The 16,847-nt window shown below is 43.7% G+C and overlaps 1 protein-coding gene across 8 annotated transcripts in view; it reads right to left on the minus strand.

The window, feature by feature from the left end:
- Positions 1-16,847, minus strand: part of aifm1 (apoptosis inducing factor mitochondrion associated 1) — a 57,803-nt gene that overhangs the window by 19,629 nt on the left and 21,327 nt on the right. For 3 of the 8 annotated variants that reach the window (XM_055643920.1, XM_055643913.1, XM_055643918.1), the window contains 4 exons: positions 16,662-16,733; positions 15,803-15,930; positions 2,728-2,858; positions 239-329 (listed from right to left, as the gene is read on the minus strand). In XM_055643920.1, coding sequence (XP_055499895.1) covers positions 239-329; positions 2,728-2,858; positions 15,803-15,930; positions 16,662-16,733 — 422 coding nt within the window. The remainder of the gene's footprint in view (positions 1-238; positions 330-2,727; positions 2,859-15,802; positions 15,931-16,661; positions 16,734-16,847) is intronic. The other 5 variants (XM_055643916.1, XM_055643914.1, XM_055643919.1 and 2 more) reach the window with 3 other exon arrangements.

Raw genomic sequence — 16,847 nt, forward strand, 5'->3', positions numbered from 1 at the left:
GAAAAACAATACCAACTCTTGCCATTAAGTCGCACTGCCCATAGTAAACCATCTCAAAATAGCCCTTTGTGTTTAAGCACAAGCTTAAAAACTACAACATGCCATTATGCAAATAATCAAGAGAATGCAAGGCAATTAAACTAACAGATCTGTTGTGCACACTTCCTTTTATTAACACATGGCTTTCAAATCTGATGTGATCCTGATACAATTACTAAATGTAAATTTTTAGACTTACTTTTTTTCTAGTTAACACTGCTACTCCTCCATTCTCCACAAAAGATAACTCTTGAGGGCTGACATAGAACGACGGGGGCTGGAAGTAAATACTGTTTTAAAAAACGAAAAGGGCAAGTTTAAAAAAAAACCATGTAAGAATCAGACCCTTAAAACTTTTCTGTGGACAACAGATGCAGCAGAATTAGACCATTCAGCCCATCAAGTCTACCCATTCAAACATGGCCGTTCTATCTCCCTCCTAACCCCATTCTTCTACCTTCTCCCCACATCCCCCCCAACACCCTTACTAATCAAGAATCTATCTATCCCTGCCACAAATATATCCATTGACGGCCTCCACAGCCTTCTGTGGCAAAGAATTCCACAGATTCATCACCCTCTGACTAAAGAAATTCCTCATCTCCTTCCTAAAGGACCGTCCTTTAATTCTGAGGCTATAACCTCTAGTCCTTGACTCGCCCACAATTTGGAAACATCCTCTCCACATCCACTCTATCCAAGCCTTTCACTATTTGGTACATTTCAATGAAGTCCCCCCTCATTCTTCTAAACTCCAGCGAGTACAGGCCCAGTGCCCTCAAATCCTTATCATATGTTAACACTCTCATTCCGGAGATCATTCTTGTAAATCTCCCCTGAAATCTCTCCAGGGCCAACACATTCTTCTTCAGATATGGTGCCCAAAATTGCTCACAATACTCCAAATTTGGCCTGACCAGTGCCTTGTAAAGGCTAAGCATTACATCCCTGTTTTTGTATTCTAGCCCTCTTCAAAAATAAATGCTAACATTGCGTTAGCCTTCTTTACTACTGATTCGACTTGCAGATTAACTTTTTGGGATCCTGCACCAGCACTCCCATGTTCTTTTGAACCTCCGATTTCTGGATTCTCCCCCCATTTAGACGCCTTTACTTCTACTACCAAAATGCATGACTCCATACTTTGCTACACAATCTTTCATCTGCCACTTCTCTGCCCACTCTGTTGAAGTCCTTCTGCAGAGTCCCTGCTTTCTCTGCATTACCTGCCCCTCCATCTATTTTCCTATCATCTGTAAACGTGGCCACAAAGCCTTCAATCCACTCGTCAAAATAAGTAATATACAACGTGTAGAGTACCAACACCCCAGCACTGACCACTGTGGTACTCCGCTAGTCACTGGCAGCCAACCAGAAAAAGCTCCCTTTATCGCTACTCTTTGCCTTCTACCATCCAGCCAACATGATATTCATGCTAGTATCTGCCCTTTCATACTACTGCCTCTCATCTTCCTTAGCAGCCTCATGTGTGGCACCTTATCAAAAGCTTTCTGAAAATCTAGGTATACAACACCCACTGACTCTCCTTTGTCTGTCCTACTATTTACTTCTTCAAAGAATTCCAAGAAAGAGTGGCGCCACCAATGGCAGCCTCGCCAACAGTCTGTCTGTCCCTTCCTTCTTTGTTGTTCGATAGTATGTATTAAATGTTTGTTTTAGTGCTCTTTAGCTTGTTTTATGTGGGGAGTGGGGGCGTGGGGCATTGGGGAATTTATTTTACCTCGACGGAGATGCGATTTCTTTCCATATCGTATCTCCGTCCGCACTGCGGCCTACATTCGAGGAGTTAGCGGCCTTTGCTGGAGACCGACTTCAGGAGCTCCAAACGCGGGAGCCTGCGGTCTGACAATCGTGGCGCTCGCGGTCTCTGTCGGGGATCAACTTTGGAGCTCCAACCGCAGGAGTCTGCGGACTTTAACATCGTGAAACTCGCAGTCCCTGGTGGGAGACTTAATTCAGGAGCTCCAAGCTGCAGGAGCTTCGACCGCCCCAACGCGGGAGCTTCATTTTCTGGCTGTGGGAGCTTTGATCGCCCCGACTGCGGGAGAATAGAGGAAGAAGATTGGGCTTCATTGCCTTCCATCACAGTGAGGAATGTGGGGAATCCGTTGCCGTGGATGTTGATGTTAACTTTTATGTAGCTGTATGTCTTGTGGCTTTTTTTTTAGTATGGCGTTATTGGCAATTTTCCAAAATCCCCCTAGAATAGGCATTCTTTCCCCCCTGTTCCTTACCAAAGCACTTGTCTGATAAAGAAAGCTAAAGAAACAAAAACCCTACATCCTATAAGAAGCAAGGTGGCGCAGTGGTAGAGTAACTGCCTGACAGCGCTTACAGCCTCAAAGACATGGGTTCGATCCTGACTATGGGAGTTGTCTGTTCTCCCCGTGACCTACGTGGGTTTTCTCTGAAATCTTTGGTTTCTTCCCACACTCCAAAGGTGTACAGGTATGTAGGTATATTGGCAAATGTAATAATTATCCCCAGAGTGTGTAGGATAGTGTTAATATGCAGGAGTGGGTTGCAGGTTGGCGAGGACCTGGTGGACCGATGGGCTTGTTTCCATGCTGCATCTCTAAACTATCAACCTCTATGTTATGATTGAACAGGAAAGGAACAAAAATGAGCAATTATTATATATCAATTTCAGTAATATTATAAGCCTACCTCCTTTCTTTTCCATTCCATTGTTTAAATTTCAGTGTTTCCGGAACACTGGAGTCATCTGAAAACCAGAGCTCTTTCGAAAGTGGTGGCCGCATATAAGGCAAATCTGGTTCTTCCGTAACTATCAGGACCTAAAATATAATATACACAAAACATTAAAAACTTGAGAATTCAAACTATAATTCAATATCAAATTGCAATCTCAAAGCAAAGTACAATAGATGCCAGAAAAAGCCAAAACCATTTCAGAAAAATTAAAAGCATTTTCTCTCCATGGAAGCTGCCCAACCTTCCGAATATTTCCAACATTTTGTGTTATTTTACTTATACTCGTTCATTTAACTTAAAATAGTCCAAGGGAGAATAATCAAACAAGAAACAACAAAAAGGCCTAACTAAAAGGAATGAGGGGAGATGACTACAAGTTCATTTAAAAATACAGGTTTTAAGAAACACTTAAAGGTAAATTAGAGGTTTGGAAGGAAATTCTAGATTTTAGAGACCTGGCAACTATTGGCGATTACTCTGGAAATGAGCAAAAGGGCAATAAAAAGAGCAGCATTAACTTTTGTCTAGCAAATGTATTTCAATGAAACTACTACTTATTCTTGAAAACTCCAGCAAGTGTCAGCCTAATCCTAATGCGCCTGTCCCACTTAGGCGACTTTTTAGGCGACTGCAGGACTATGCGGTCGCCACATGTTCGCAGGTGGTTGCCGGGTAGTCACCTTCATGGTCGTGAGGAATTCCCACATTCTGGGAATCCGGCCTCATTATGGTCGCCGGGAATTTTTCAACATGTTGAAACATTAGCAGCAACCAGAATGAAGCTGCCATGGAGAGTAGTGAGAATTCTCATGCCGTAGGTGCAGTGGTATTGTGTTGCCAGGAAGTCGAAGGTTGTCGTAGGTTCTCGTAGGTTGTAGCCGGTGCTACAATTTAATTGGCTCATTGGGGAAAAAAACGTTAGCAGTAGTTTTCAGAACCAAGGATAACCAACCGGTAATGTTAATGCCCGCCGAGATTCACAGACGTGCATCTCTGGCTTCTTAAAAGTTGTCTCCACTACTTCTCCCCCCCCCCCGCCGTTTTAAAGGACTTGCGTGAACCTTCTTAATTACAGCATCAACCTTCCTGTTCATCATGGTGTTTATCTGTATCACATTGTCAGAGTGTGTGTGTGTGTGTGTGTGTGTGTGTGTGTGTGTGTGTGTGTGTGTGTGTGTGTGTGTGTGTGTGTGTGTGTGTGTGTGTGTGTGTGTGTGTGTGTGTGTGTGTGTGTGTGTGTGTGTGTGTGTGTGTGTGTGTTCCACTCTGACAGTCGCTGTTCCTGTTGCCGCTTTTTCAGCCAGCAGTTGCCTGAAAAATGGTCAAAGTCGGACAGGTCCATAAGACAACACTTTCATCTTAGAAATCAACAAGTGAATTGCCTCCCATTTGAATGATATCCTTTCTTAAAAAAGAACATCAATACTGTATGTAGAATTCCAGGTGCAGTGTCCCAATAGGTGCAGGAGTAAGCCATTCGGCCATTCGAGCCAGCACCACCATTGAATATGATCATGGCTAATCATCCACAATCAGTACCCTGTTCCTGCTTTCTCCCCATACCCCTTGATTCCATTTGCCCCAAGAGCTCAATCGAACTCTCTCTCGAATACATCCAGTGAATTGGCCTCTACTGCCTGGATAATTCTACAAATTTGCAAATCTCTGGCCAAAAAGGTTTTATCCTCATCTCAGTCCTAAATGGCCAACTCCTTATTCTTAAACTGTGACCCCTGGTTCTGAACTCCCCAACATGGGGAACATTTTTCCTGTATCTAGCTTGTCTAATCCCTTAAGAATGTTATGTTTCTATAAGATCTCTTTTCATCCTTCTAAATTCCAGTGAATATACTGTAAGCCCAGTCAATCCATTATTTCATCATATGCCAGTCTCGCCATCCTGGAAATTAACCAGGTGAACCTACGCTGCACTCCCTCAATAGCAAGAATGTCTTTCCTCAAATTAGGAGACCAAAACTGCACACAATACTCCAAGTACGGTCTCACCAGGGCCATCTATAACTGCAGTAGGACCTCCTTGCTCTATACTCAAATCCTCTCACTATGAAGGCAAACATGCCATTAGCTTTGTTTACTGCCTGCTGTACCTGCATGCTTACTTTCAGTGACTGATGTGCAAGGATACCTAGGTCTCGTTGCACCTCCCCTTTTCCTAATCTGACACCATTCAGATAATAATCAGCCTTCTTGTTCTTGCCACTAAAGTGGATAACTTCACATTTTCTTAATAATGTGCATGAGAGTACTTGTTTAAAATGGTATGATAGTGATGCTACAGTTAAATTTCCAAACTGGTAATCATGACATCTGGACTATTTCAATAACCTGGAACATAAAAACATTAACCATTATCACAAAAAACACCAGATTTACTACTATCCTTCACAGAAGGAAATCTGCCATACTTGTTAAATCTGCTACAAGTGTGATGCCAGACACACCAAAATGATTGACTGAAATGTTAAACCAGGGTAATTGTGGACAAGCAATAAATGTAGAGCTTGGCAGTGATGCACAGATGTAAAAGAGTAAAATATACAGACATTCATCGAACTGGTCCACGGTTTCCTGCTTTCCAATATCATTTTGTCCTGAATGGGTCGCACACAACCAAATAAATACACACACAAACACACACCCAAAGTCAAAGTTTTATAATTATAAGAATTGGGTGCAGAAATCTTCTATCGTGCAATTTTTATGCTGTTACAACTGTGTGTGCGCACTGAATTCTTGTGCAAATTTGACCTCATGAGCTTTTGGTGTAGTAGATTTTACCATTTCGTTAAGTCATACAACTTTAAACCAGCTTGCAGTTCTTTTGCGCTTCACACCCTTTGCATCCTTTGAATTTGACATGGTGAATCAAAATATCTATCAATTAAAAACTCAATGCCAGCTACAGAATTTGAAATGGATCTTTGGAAACTGTGCAATAAAGTCAATATGATTATGAGATTTTCACAAATAAGTATAAATTACATACTGTATAATTATTGATCACTACATTTTAGGTAACATTGTAGTGTCTATGACATACAGACTCTTGAAAGCTTTCATTTTTCAAATGAAACAGTTCTTTATTTTAACAGTGTAATGTCCTCCCCTTCTCTCCTCCCCCGTCCCCCCACTCTCCTTCCCTTTCCTCATTCCCTCCCCACACCTCTCTCCCTTACTCCCATCCTCTCCCTCCCCACCTCCCTCTCCAAGGTCCAGTCCCACCCATTTACCGCTGGGTACCTGCCAGCAGCGCCGCCATCCTTGGGGAGGGAGGCCCTGACCCTCCCCCGGGTGATGGTCGGGGACGTATGCGGCCCACGGACGGGATGTGGCCCGCGAAAGGGTCCAATGATTTCCCCGTCGATGCCAGAGCGGGTTGCAGCTGTCCCTGGTGTCGGATTGGGCCGCGGATTTTGAAATTCGGGGAAAAAAGAATCTCCACTATAAAATTTCTCCACTGTCATTTATAGCGGAGAAATTTTATAGTGGAGATTTTATTTTCCTAATTTCAAAATACTTTTGTGCGCACATACATTTTCTTTGTGCGCTGGTTTCAAAGCTTGTGTGCGCGCGCACAGCTTCGAGGGAACATTGCTTATAGGCTCTTTCTCTTCGATGAACAATTCATCCCATTCTGGAAATAAATCTGATGAACCTTTATTATGCTCCCTCTGTTGAACCTATGTTCTTAGGTTAAGTCAAACAAGCCTTTAGTCTGAATTCCAGGGCCACTCATTATTGCAGTAACTATTGCACTGAACACTACAACAGGGAAACAGGCCTTTATGTCCACCAGGTCCATGCTGATCATCATAGAAACATAGAAAATAGGTGCAGGAGTAGGCCATTCGGCCCTTCGAGCCTGCACCGCCATTCAATATGATCATGGCTGATCATCCAACTCAGTATCCTGTACCTGCCTTCTCTCCATACCCCCTGATCCCTTTAGCCACAAGGACCACATCTAACTCCCTCTTAAATATAGTCAATGAACTGGCCTCAACTACCTTCTGCGGGAGAGAATTCCAGAGATTCACCACTCTCTGTGTGAAAAATGTTTTCCTCATCTCGGTCCTAAAGGATTTCCCCCTTATCCTTAAACTGTGAGCCCTTGTTCTGGACTTTCCCAACATCGGGAACAATCTTCCTGCATCTAGCCTGTCCAACCTCTTAAGAATTTTGTAAGTTTCTATAAGATCCCCCCTCAATCTTCTAAATTCTAGTGAGTACAAACCAAGTCTATCCATTCTTTCTTCATATGAAAGTCCTGACATCCCAGGAATCAGTCTGGTGAACCTTCTCTGTACTCCCTCTATGGCAAGAATGTCTTTCCTCAGATTAGGAGACCAAAACTGGACGCAATACTCCAAGTGTGGTCTCACCAAGACCCTGTACAACTGCAGTAGAACATCCCTGACCTATACTCAAATCCTTTTGCGATGAATGCTAACATACCATTCGCCTTCTTCACTGCCTGCTGCACCTGCATGCCTACTTTTAATGACTGGTGTACCATGATACCCAGGTCTCGTTGCATGTCCCCCTTTCCTAATCGGCCACCATTCAGATAATAATCTACTTTCCTGTTTTTGCCACCAAAGTGGATAACCTCACATTTATCCACATTATACTGCATCTGCCATGCATTTGCCCACTCACCCAGCCTATCCAAGTCACCTTGCAGCCTCCTAGCATCCTCCTCCCAGCTAACTGCCCCCCAGCTTCGTGTCATCCGCAAACTTGGAGATGTTGCATTCAATTCCCTCGTCCAAATCATTAATATATATCGTAAATAGCTGGGGTCCCAGAACTGAGCCCTGCGGTACCCCACTAGTCACTGCCTGCCATTGTGAAATGGACCCGTTTACTCCTATTCTTTGCTTCCTGTCTGCCAGCCAGTTCTCTATCCACATCAATACTGAACCCCCAATACCGTGTGCTTTAAGTTTGTATACTAATCTCTTATGTGGGACCTTGTCGAAAGCCTTCTGAAAGTCCAGATATAACACATCCACTGGTTCTCCCTTATCCACTCTACTAGTTACATCCTCGAAAAATTCTATAAGATTCGTCAGACATGATTTACCCTTCATAAATCCATGCTGACTTTGTCCAATGATTTCACCACTTTCCAAATGTGCTGCTATCCCATCTTTAATAACTGATTCTAGCAGTTTCCCCACTACAGGTGCACAACCTTTTATCCAAAGATCCAAATAACGAAAACCTCCGAATAGCGACATTTTTTCGGTCCTTGAAGAAAGGTCCTTGAAAACGTTCACCGAGGGCGGCCCGCAGAGGTGACAGCGGAACCTCCGGTCGGTCCTCGAAGAAAGGGGAACTAAATCCCCATTCATAAAAGACAAGGTGAGGGTATATTGCGCGGGAGGGTTAATAATTGACAATATGCTGCTACCTGCCATCTGAGTTAAAAAGTTCCCATGGTAGACTCACGATACACAGTGTATCGTGAGTCTTGCGTGGGAACTTCTTAACTCAGCTGGCAGGTAGCAGCATATTGTCGCTCCCTTCAGTTTCACCCCACCTACACCCCTCTGCTCCCCGGCCATGTGTGTGACCCCATCCCTCCCCTCTCCAGCTCCCCGCTCATTGCACCGGCGCGGGGGCTTTGTACTGTCTTCACGTCGGCGATGGCAGCCAGCACGTCAGTGCAGTCACCGGAGACGTCAGGACCAATTGGACGTCGACCACCAGGCCCACCGCAAGCACGGGGATCCCAGAGACCCACAGCCAACAGCAGCCCAGCCCAGCCCCGCTCCAACTACAGAGGAACCTGGGTCGCAGCTCGGGGCGTCGTAGGGGCCCATCGGGGAGCGGGTTCCTGTTGGTCCTGACGTCTCCTGCCACCTGCTATCCTCCGGGAACTGTACCGCCCTTGCAGGAGAGTGGGGTTGTTTGCAGTTGCAGAGGGAGGGGGCAAGGGTGGTACAGTTCCCAGTCTCAGCTCCAGTCCAGGGGAGTGGCCGGAGACGTCAGGACCAACGGGACAGCGACCCCCAGGCCCACTGCAAGCACGGAGATCCCAGAGACCCATAGCCAGCAGCAACTCCAGCCCAGCCCCGCTCCAACTCCAGAGGAACACGTAGGGGCAGAAGCTGAGGGTGTGCAAGGTGTTCTTGGGGTGGCGCAGCTCTGGCTGTGGGCAAACTGCCACTTGTCGCCGTAGCGGCCCATCGGGGAGAGGATTCCTCTGGAGTTGGAGGGGGAGGGGGGTATTGTGCTGTTTGATCGCCCCCTGCTATCCCAGGGACAGGGAGACACAGCGGCTTTTTAGACTGGTGGGCAATCACTTCCGAAGTTCTGCTCACACAGTCAGTACACCTCTCCTACACTGCATTTCATACAAACATTTATTCTGCAAGAAAAAACGACATTGAAGACTCAAACTCGCGACCGAGTAACTGCTGGGATCAAGGCGCAAACTCGCGATCTTGCGGATATGAGCCGAACACTCTACCACTGAGCCAGCCATTAAAATCTACGCTAAAAGATTTCCATTCCGAAGACCGAAAAATTCTGAATTACGAAAAGTGTCTGGTCCCAAGGCTTTCGGATAAAAGGTTGTGCACCTGTACCGATGTTAGACTAACTGGTCTGTAATTCCCTGTTTTCTCTCTCCCTCCCCTTTTAAAAAGTGGTGTTACATTAGCTACCCTCCAATCCTCAGGAACTACTCCAGAATCTAAAGAGTTTGGAAAAATTATCACTAATGCATCCACTATTTCTGGGGCTACTTCCTTAAGTACTCTGGGATGCAGCCTATCTGGCCCTGGGGATTTATCGGCCTTTAATCTATTCAATTTACCTAACACCACTTCCCGGCTAACCTGGATTTCACTCAGTTCCTCCATCTGATTTGACCCCCGGTCCCCTGCTATTTCCGGCAGATTATTTATGTCTTCCTTAGTGAAGACAGAACCAAATCATCCATCCATTTACACCAATGCTACATTAATCTAATTCTCTATTCATCTTATCAAATCCCCAGATGTTACCATTCACCGACACACTTGGGCCAATTTGCAGTGGCCGATTAAACTACTGACCTGCATGTATCTTTGAATCTTTCAATTTCGCCATCTGAAAGAAAATACTCTGCTTTCTTAATTTCGATCAAAGTGGATGCTCTTGGACTTTTCCCCAACATATTACCCATTTCATACCCCATTTGCCATGCATACACCCATTTAGTCTGCATGTTTACATTGCATGAAACCTCTCTGCATCCTTCTCACAACTTTGTAACATCCAGCTGTCTTCAGCTGTGAATTTTGAAATGTTACACTTAACCAGCTCATCCAAATTCATGCAAGTTCGTCAGCAGCTGGGGAGCTGGCACTAACCCCTGTGGATTCTGTCAAAGCAGCCCAACCTAAAAATGTTTCATTCCTCCTGTTTTCTTCCAATTAAATCATTCTTAATTTAGACATGTATATTACCTTTAATTGCTTTAATTCTTATACGGTCTTAACAGATTTTTACGTGGTCCCTCACCAAGGGCGTTCAAATACATCACCTTCACTGGATCGTAATGACAATTACTAGCTTTATAACTTTAAAAAAGATGCCTCAAATTTTGCCTTTTGACATGTTTTCCCACACTGATTCAAATTGAAGTATCTTCATGATTGTTTCTTCTATAGCAATTATTACCATTTTGCAATTCTGCCATGTCTTTTCTTGTGAACTTTCAAAATGTCCCCTCGCATGAGCAGGTCAATAATTAATATACTGGTTGAGTTATTGGATTTTGCCAGGATATTACTCCCATCTCGTTTTGTGAAGTCATCTCAAATGAAACTGCTACTTTCCCGATTTTGCCAGTTTGTCATGAATTGAATCCTCTCTCTCCCATACAAATCAATGTCTTTCATTCAGCTTCAGCTTCTGATCTTATCGAGTCCTCACCAGTTTGCTCATTGTGCAGAATAATCAACCTTTGTAGCTTTTTAATTTACAACCCAGTTGTATATATTCCCAAAGCAAGATGTTTTTCTTAGTCCTATTTTGTTGGGTACTGAAGAGGACCACATTAGATGGCTCTTTTACTTCCTGCTCTAAACTTGAGTATATCCTTATTCTTGGAAATGGGCAGGTAACATCTAGGACTCAAAATCCACGTTTATTTTTCTTATATCCTCCCTGCACCCTCCACAAAGTTGGCACCTGACTGTGGCGACATGTTGCCAGCAGTACAGCAGAAAATGAACAAATTCAGTAGTTCTCAGTTTACCTGTATAAAAGATACAGCAGAAGCCAGCGCTGTAACTGACAAGCTGCTAATGCATTTAATCGCATTAGCACTATTGCGATTTACCGGCAGCAATGGAGCTGCCGACTGTAAGGGAATTCCCGATCGCAGGGGAATCCCCGACCTGGCAGAGGATCGCAGGAACAGTAAGTACTGTACCTGGAAACACCGGGAAGGCCTCCATGGTGTCCGGAAACGTGGCCGGCGGGCAAGACTACAAGACAGACTGAAGCGCAGGGGACTACGCCCCCCCGCTCTCTTCCAGCCTACTAGCCAATGTACAATCACTGGAAAATAAAGTGGAGGACTTAAGGTCAAGGCTGCTTTACCAAAGGGAGCTGAGAGAATGCTCTGTGTTCTATTTCACAGAGGCACAGCTCACCTCCAGCTCCCCAGACTCAGCTCAGATGTAGCAATTCTGTCTAACTCCTGCTCTCCGTACCTGGAACATCTGGCAGCAAAGTGTCGCCACTTCGACCTCCCAAGGGAATTCACCTCCATCATCCTGACCGCGGTCTGCATCCCACCCCAGGCAGACATCCATCTACCATTGGAGGAGCTGTACGCCGTGGTCAACAACCATCAGAAGCCTTTACCACTGTAGCCAGGAACTTCAAAAAAAGCCAACCTGAAATCACTCCCAAACTACCAGCAACATTCGCCTGCAGCACCAGATGATTAAACACCCTTGACCACTGTTATACGACCACCAAGGATGCCTATCGCTCTATCCCTCACCCTCACTTCGGGAAATCCGACGGTTCAGCAGCGCTGCTTCTTCCTGCATACAGGCAGCAACTGAAGAGCCCACCCTCAGGGGTGAAAACTGTACAGAGCTGGTCTGGGGAGGCAGAGGAACAACTCCAGGACTACTTGGACTCAGTAGACTGGGCAATGTTCAAGGACTCGGCAACTGACCTGAATGAATATGCCACAGTCGTTACAGACTTCATAAGGAAATGTGTGGAGGACTGCGTTCCTACAAAAATCTTCCGAGTGTTTCCTAACCAGAAGCCTTGGATGAATCAGGAAATCCACATTTTTCTGAGGACCAGATCATGGGCATTCAGGTCTGGTGATACGACCTTGACAAGGCCATCAAAAAGGCCAAAAGGGACTCCTGCTAAAGCTGTGGCGGTTGTTCAGCAACTGTGGCAGGGCTTGAATGCCATCACCTCCTCCAAAGCAAAATCAGGAAGCAGCTCAAGCGACAGCGAAGCATCACTCCCTGACAAGCTCACTGCTGTTCTACGCACGCTTTGATAGGGAGGAGAGGGAGGAGGGGAGGAGACGGGGGGTGGGAGGAGAAGAGAGGGGGGTGAACCTCTGCCCCAGTCTGAGGTCCAGAACGCTCTGGAGCAGGTTTTCATCCAGGATCTCTCGGTACTTTGCTCTGTTCATCTTTCCCTCGATCCAGACTAGTCTCCCAATTCCTGCCGCTGAAAAACATCCCCACAGCATGATGCTGCCACCACCATGCTTCACCGTAGGTATGGTATTGGCCAGGTGATGAGCGGTGCCTGGCTTGCTCCAGACATGACCCTTGGCATTCAGGCCAAAGAGTTCAATCTTGGTTTCATCAGACCAGTGAATCGTGTTTCTCATGTCTTTTGGCAAAATCCAAGCGGGCTGTCGTGTGCCTTTTAGCAGTGGCTTCCGTCTGGCCACTCTACCATAAAGGCTTGATTGGTGGAGTGCTGCAGATACAGTGCCCTTCTGGAAGATTCTCCCATCTCCACAGAGGAACACTGAAGCTCTGTCAGAGTGACCATCGGGTTCTTGGTCACCTCCCTGACCAAGGCCCTTCTCCCCCGATTGCTCAGTTTGGCCGGGCGACCAGCTCCATGAAGAGTCCAAGAGTTCCAAAGTTCTTCCATCTAAGAGTGACAGAGGCTAATGTGCTCTTTGGGACCTGCAAGGCTGCAAGAATTGTTTTATACACTTCTCCAGATCTGTGTCTTGACACAATCCTGTCTCGGAGGTCTCCAGATAATTCCTTCGTCTTCATGGCTTGGTTTTTGCTCTGACATGCACTGTCAACTGTGGGACCTTATATAGACAGGCGTATGCCTTTCCAAATCATGTCCAATCAATTTAATTTACCACTGGTGTGTGGACTCCAATCAAGTTGTAGAAACATCTCAAGGATAATCAATGGAAACAGGATGAACCCAAGCTCAATTTTGAGTGTCATAGCAAAGGGTCCGAATATTTATGTAAATGTGATACTTCAGTTATTTCTTTTTAATTACTTTGCAAAAATTTCAAAACACCTGTTTTTGTTTCTTCATTATGGGGTATTGTGTGTAGACTGAAGATAAAAAAGATGTTTTAATCCATTTTAAAATAAGGCTGTAAAGTAACAAAATGTGCAAAAAGTGAATGGGTCTGAATACTTTCTGAATGCACTGTATTTACAGTGAACTTTTTTTCCCCCTATCATTTATCATATTGTTTGTACTATGTTTACATATTCTGTTGTGCTGCAGCAAGTAAGAATTTCATTGTTCCATCTGGGACATATGACAATAAAAAACTTTACAAACAAAAAAACCCACAGACTTGTCAGACAAGTGCAAGGGCTTACTTGCCCTACTGCTAATGTATAGATTGCCAGACTTGCCTCACTCATTCCTCACCACAACATGACCAAATTTAGAGCCCAAAGATTATGAATGCTTCTTGGAACAAAATATTCGTACCATTTTCCTTCCCTGATGGAATGAGAAAAGCTCAAACTTCAGTTTATGGTTCAGAAATGTTCCTCGATTGTGATGGCCCTTAATGGGAGCAACTCCCATCTGCTCCAGTCACATCTGCTCTCCCTTGGCAGTTTGAATCTAATTTGTAATTAAGTTGCCCATCTATAATTAATCATATATCTTTTCAATACTATTATTAATAATAATTCAGTGCCATAAGTGCACAGAAAATCATTTTAAAGCAGAGGAAATGGAGAACCACAATATTCACTCGCCAACTACTACCTCCCTTCAATCATGTCACACTCAAATTTTGCTACTGTTTCTGAAACGCAAAATTTTACAACTGGTGCTTTTTGACGAATTCAATTGATTTTTACTTCTGAAACTACAGAGTATTCTTTCCCATCACTTCACCCAATTGTTTCACACAAAATACCAACTTTCCCCATTCTGAAGGACCTTCTCCCTGGTATTAGATTCTATCCTACTCAGTGTTAGTAATAGTCTTCAGTATGTATCCTGAAAAAAAATGACCAAATATCTGAGATGTGCCCGATATGAATAATAATATATTGCCATTTGTAGACAGTTTAATTTTCACGGACTATTTATCACTGACAATATTTATGAAACTATAAAGTTAAAGTTAAAAACCATTTGTAAAAATCTATCCAACAATTCACCAAATTTCATACACTCTAGCCATATGTTGCAGAACTCCAACCTGTGCCCAAATACTGTGACCTCTCCCTTACTAGGATGACGGCATATTCCCTGGGATGAGGATTCATCCTCCAAGGGCAGATTGAGTACGACTGGCCTAACCATACAACATTATTTAATTGGCAGTCTTCTGTACCCCAGATACCCAACCAATTCTATTTTATCAATTTAAGTCATGCCATTCTGGATTTTACTCCTCCACTCATTTATCTGTGCTGGATACTCCCAATTGGGGAAACATGCTCTCAGCATCCACTCTGTCATTCTTCCCTCAGAAACTTGTTGATTCAATAAAATAATTTATCATTCTTCAGGAATCCAACTGTAGGTTCAATCTGCAAACCTTTCTTAAGAGGCTGTCCCACTTGGGCGACCTAATTGGCGAGTTTAGAAGAGTTTAGGAGAGTTTGAAAAAATGTCATGTTGAAGACCTCCTTCGACTATGTTGAAGATCAACTACTACGACTAACTTTGGGAAAATTGGACACCGAATAGTGGAGAGTGAAGCCGACCTCCCTTCGACTGTGATGAAGACTATCTACGACTACCTTTGACTACCCTCGATTACCTACGACTAACATGCCGATCTACTACGACCTACGACGACGAAACCTACGAGTAAAAAAAATATAATTTTTTTCCATGGCAACCTTTTTTTACTCACGGGGCATTTTTCAACATGTTGAAAAATGAGCCGCAACCTAGTTGAGGCCTTGAGTACATGGGGACAACTCTGGAGCATGAAGGAGAGTTACAAAGACCACCTACGACCTCATGGCGACCATGCTGCAAGTACGAGTCGAGGGCAAAATCGCCAGAACTCGCGGATTAGGTCGCCCAAGTGGGCCAGTCCCTTTACATTCACACTTTCAATTCATGAATTACTCTCATGAACCTTCTCTGCACTGCTTCTACTACAAACAACTGCTCTGTTAAAAGTGGAGACTAAAGCTGTAAGCCATACACTGGGTGTTATTTCATTAAGCATCACTGTGATAACATCCTTCACCTCGACTACAGTATGCAAATGTACTTATTTTCCTTAAAGACTCCTTAAAGCACTAGTTTCTTGTACATTTATAATTTGGGAACATTTCAAAGTTCATCTTTGTCATTCCAATCATGCACAAATGCAATTTCAGTTTGGATGATTTTCCTTTCTCCATCTGGGTCATATAGATATGTTACAGGTCTTCCATCTTTGTCATAGTAATTTAGCAAAGGGACAATTAAACATACTAAGGGATGGTATACTCAAATCATATTTAATTAGAAATCCATACAAATAAATTAGATTATTGCCCACCCTTGCTCCAGGATCTCGTGCACGTATAGATCTAGCTGCTGCAAATGATGCAGTGCCTCCACCAATCAGAAGGTAAGGAACATGTGATGGTATGTCAGGCCTAGCACTGACTGGTTCAACTGTTGCTGCTGTCGGAAGAGGAGAAACACATTAAACAAATTCTATATAGGCTTGAGCAACAACAATGAAGGACTTTTCTCCAGCACCAATCAAACATATAACAGGTAAGCTACATTACTTCGTAATTAATAATAGTTATGTGTCTTAGTTAAAATGCAGCAATTATATTTTTTGCAATGAACTGCAGAAATAGCATCAGATGACCAAAAATTCAAATATAGCACAAGCAAATGCAGAAAAATATAATGCAATTAATTCAAATTTACAACCCTAAAATTACAAAGATTAATTTCATGGTACAGTACACCCACATTATAACGGATGGGGGGGGGGGGGGGGGGGGGGTTGCGGTGGTGTTCGTTATTGCTGATTGCCCGTGATAACCGAGTAATGTATTATCATTGTATATAGTTGAAATAAAGAACAGATCATGGTTAATATGGAAAAGGACACAGTGCTGGTCAGCGGGTCAGCCAGAGCAATTCAAGTAACTGCATCATTTGGACCACAGGCCACATTAATTGTTTTTTCAGACACCATAACAATGTCATCTTAATCATGTGATATACTTCAATATACAGCATCAGTAACTCCAATTAGATCAAGATACATGGATGCAATTCATCTAATATTTACATCAAATTCATGTTATCATTAAATATACATTGATTTTGTTTAATGGTTTACTAGGACAAAATAAAATTTAAAATACTGTACGTGGGAAAAAATCAAAACTCACATTCAATCTCAGTTTCCGATTTCTCTGCTGTTACTTTCACTGAAACCTGATCGGACAATTCTGAGGCATCTGCTGTAATGACAGATACACATCACAAACCATTAGATACAACTTTCGTATCGTGCAATGTTTAAAGGGCCTGTCCCACTTGGCGATTTTTTTGCCAACTGCCGGCGTCGTTGACTG

This window comes from Leucoraja erinacea, chromosome 12, assembly GCF_028641065.1.
Source record: "Leucoraja erinacea ecotype New England chromosome 12, Leri_hhj_1, whole genome shotgun sequence".
NCBI lineage: Eukaryota > Metazoa > Chordata > Chondrichthyes > Rajiformes > Rajidae > Leucoraja > Leucoraja erinaceus.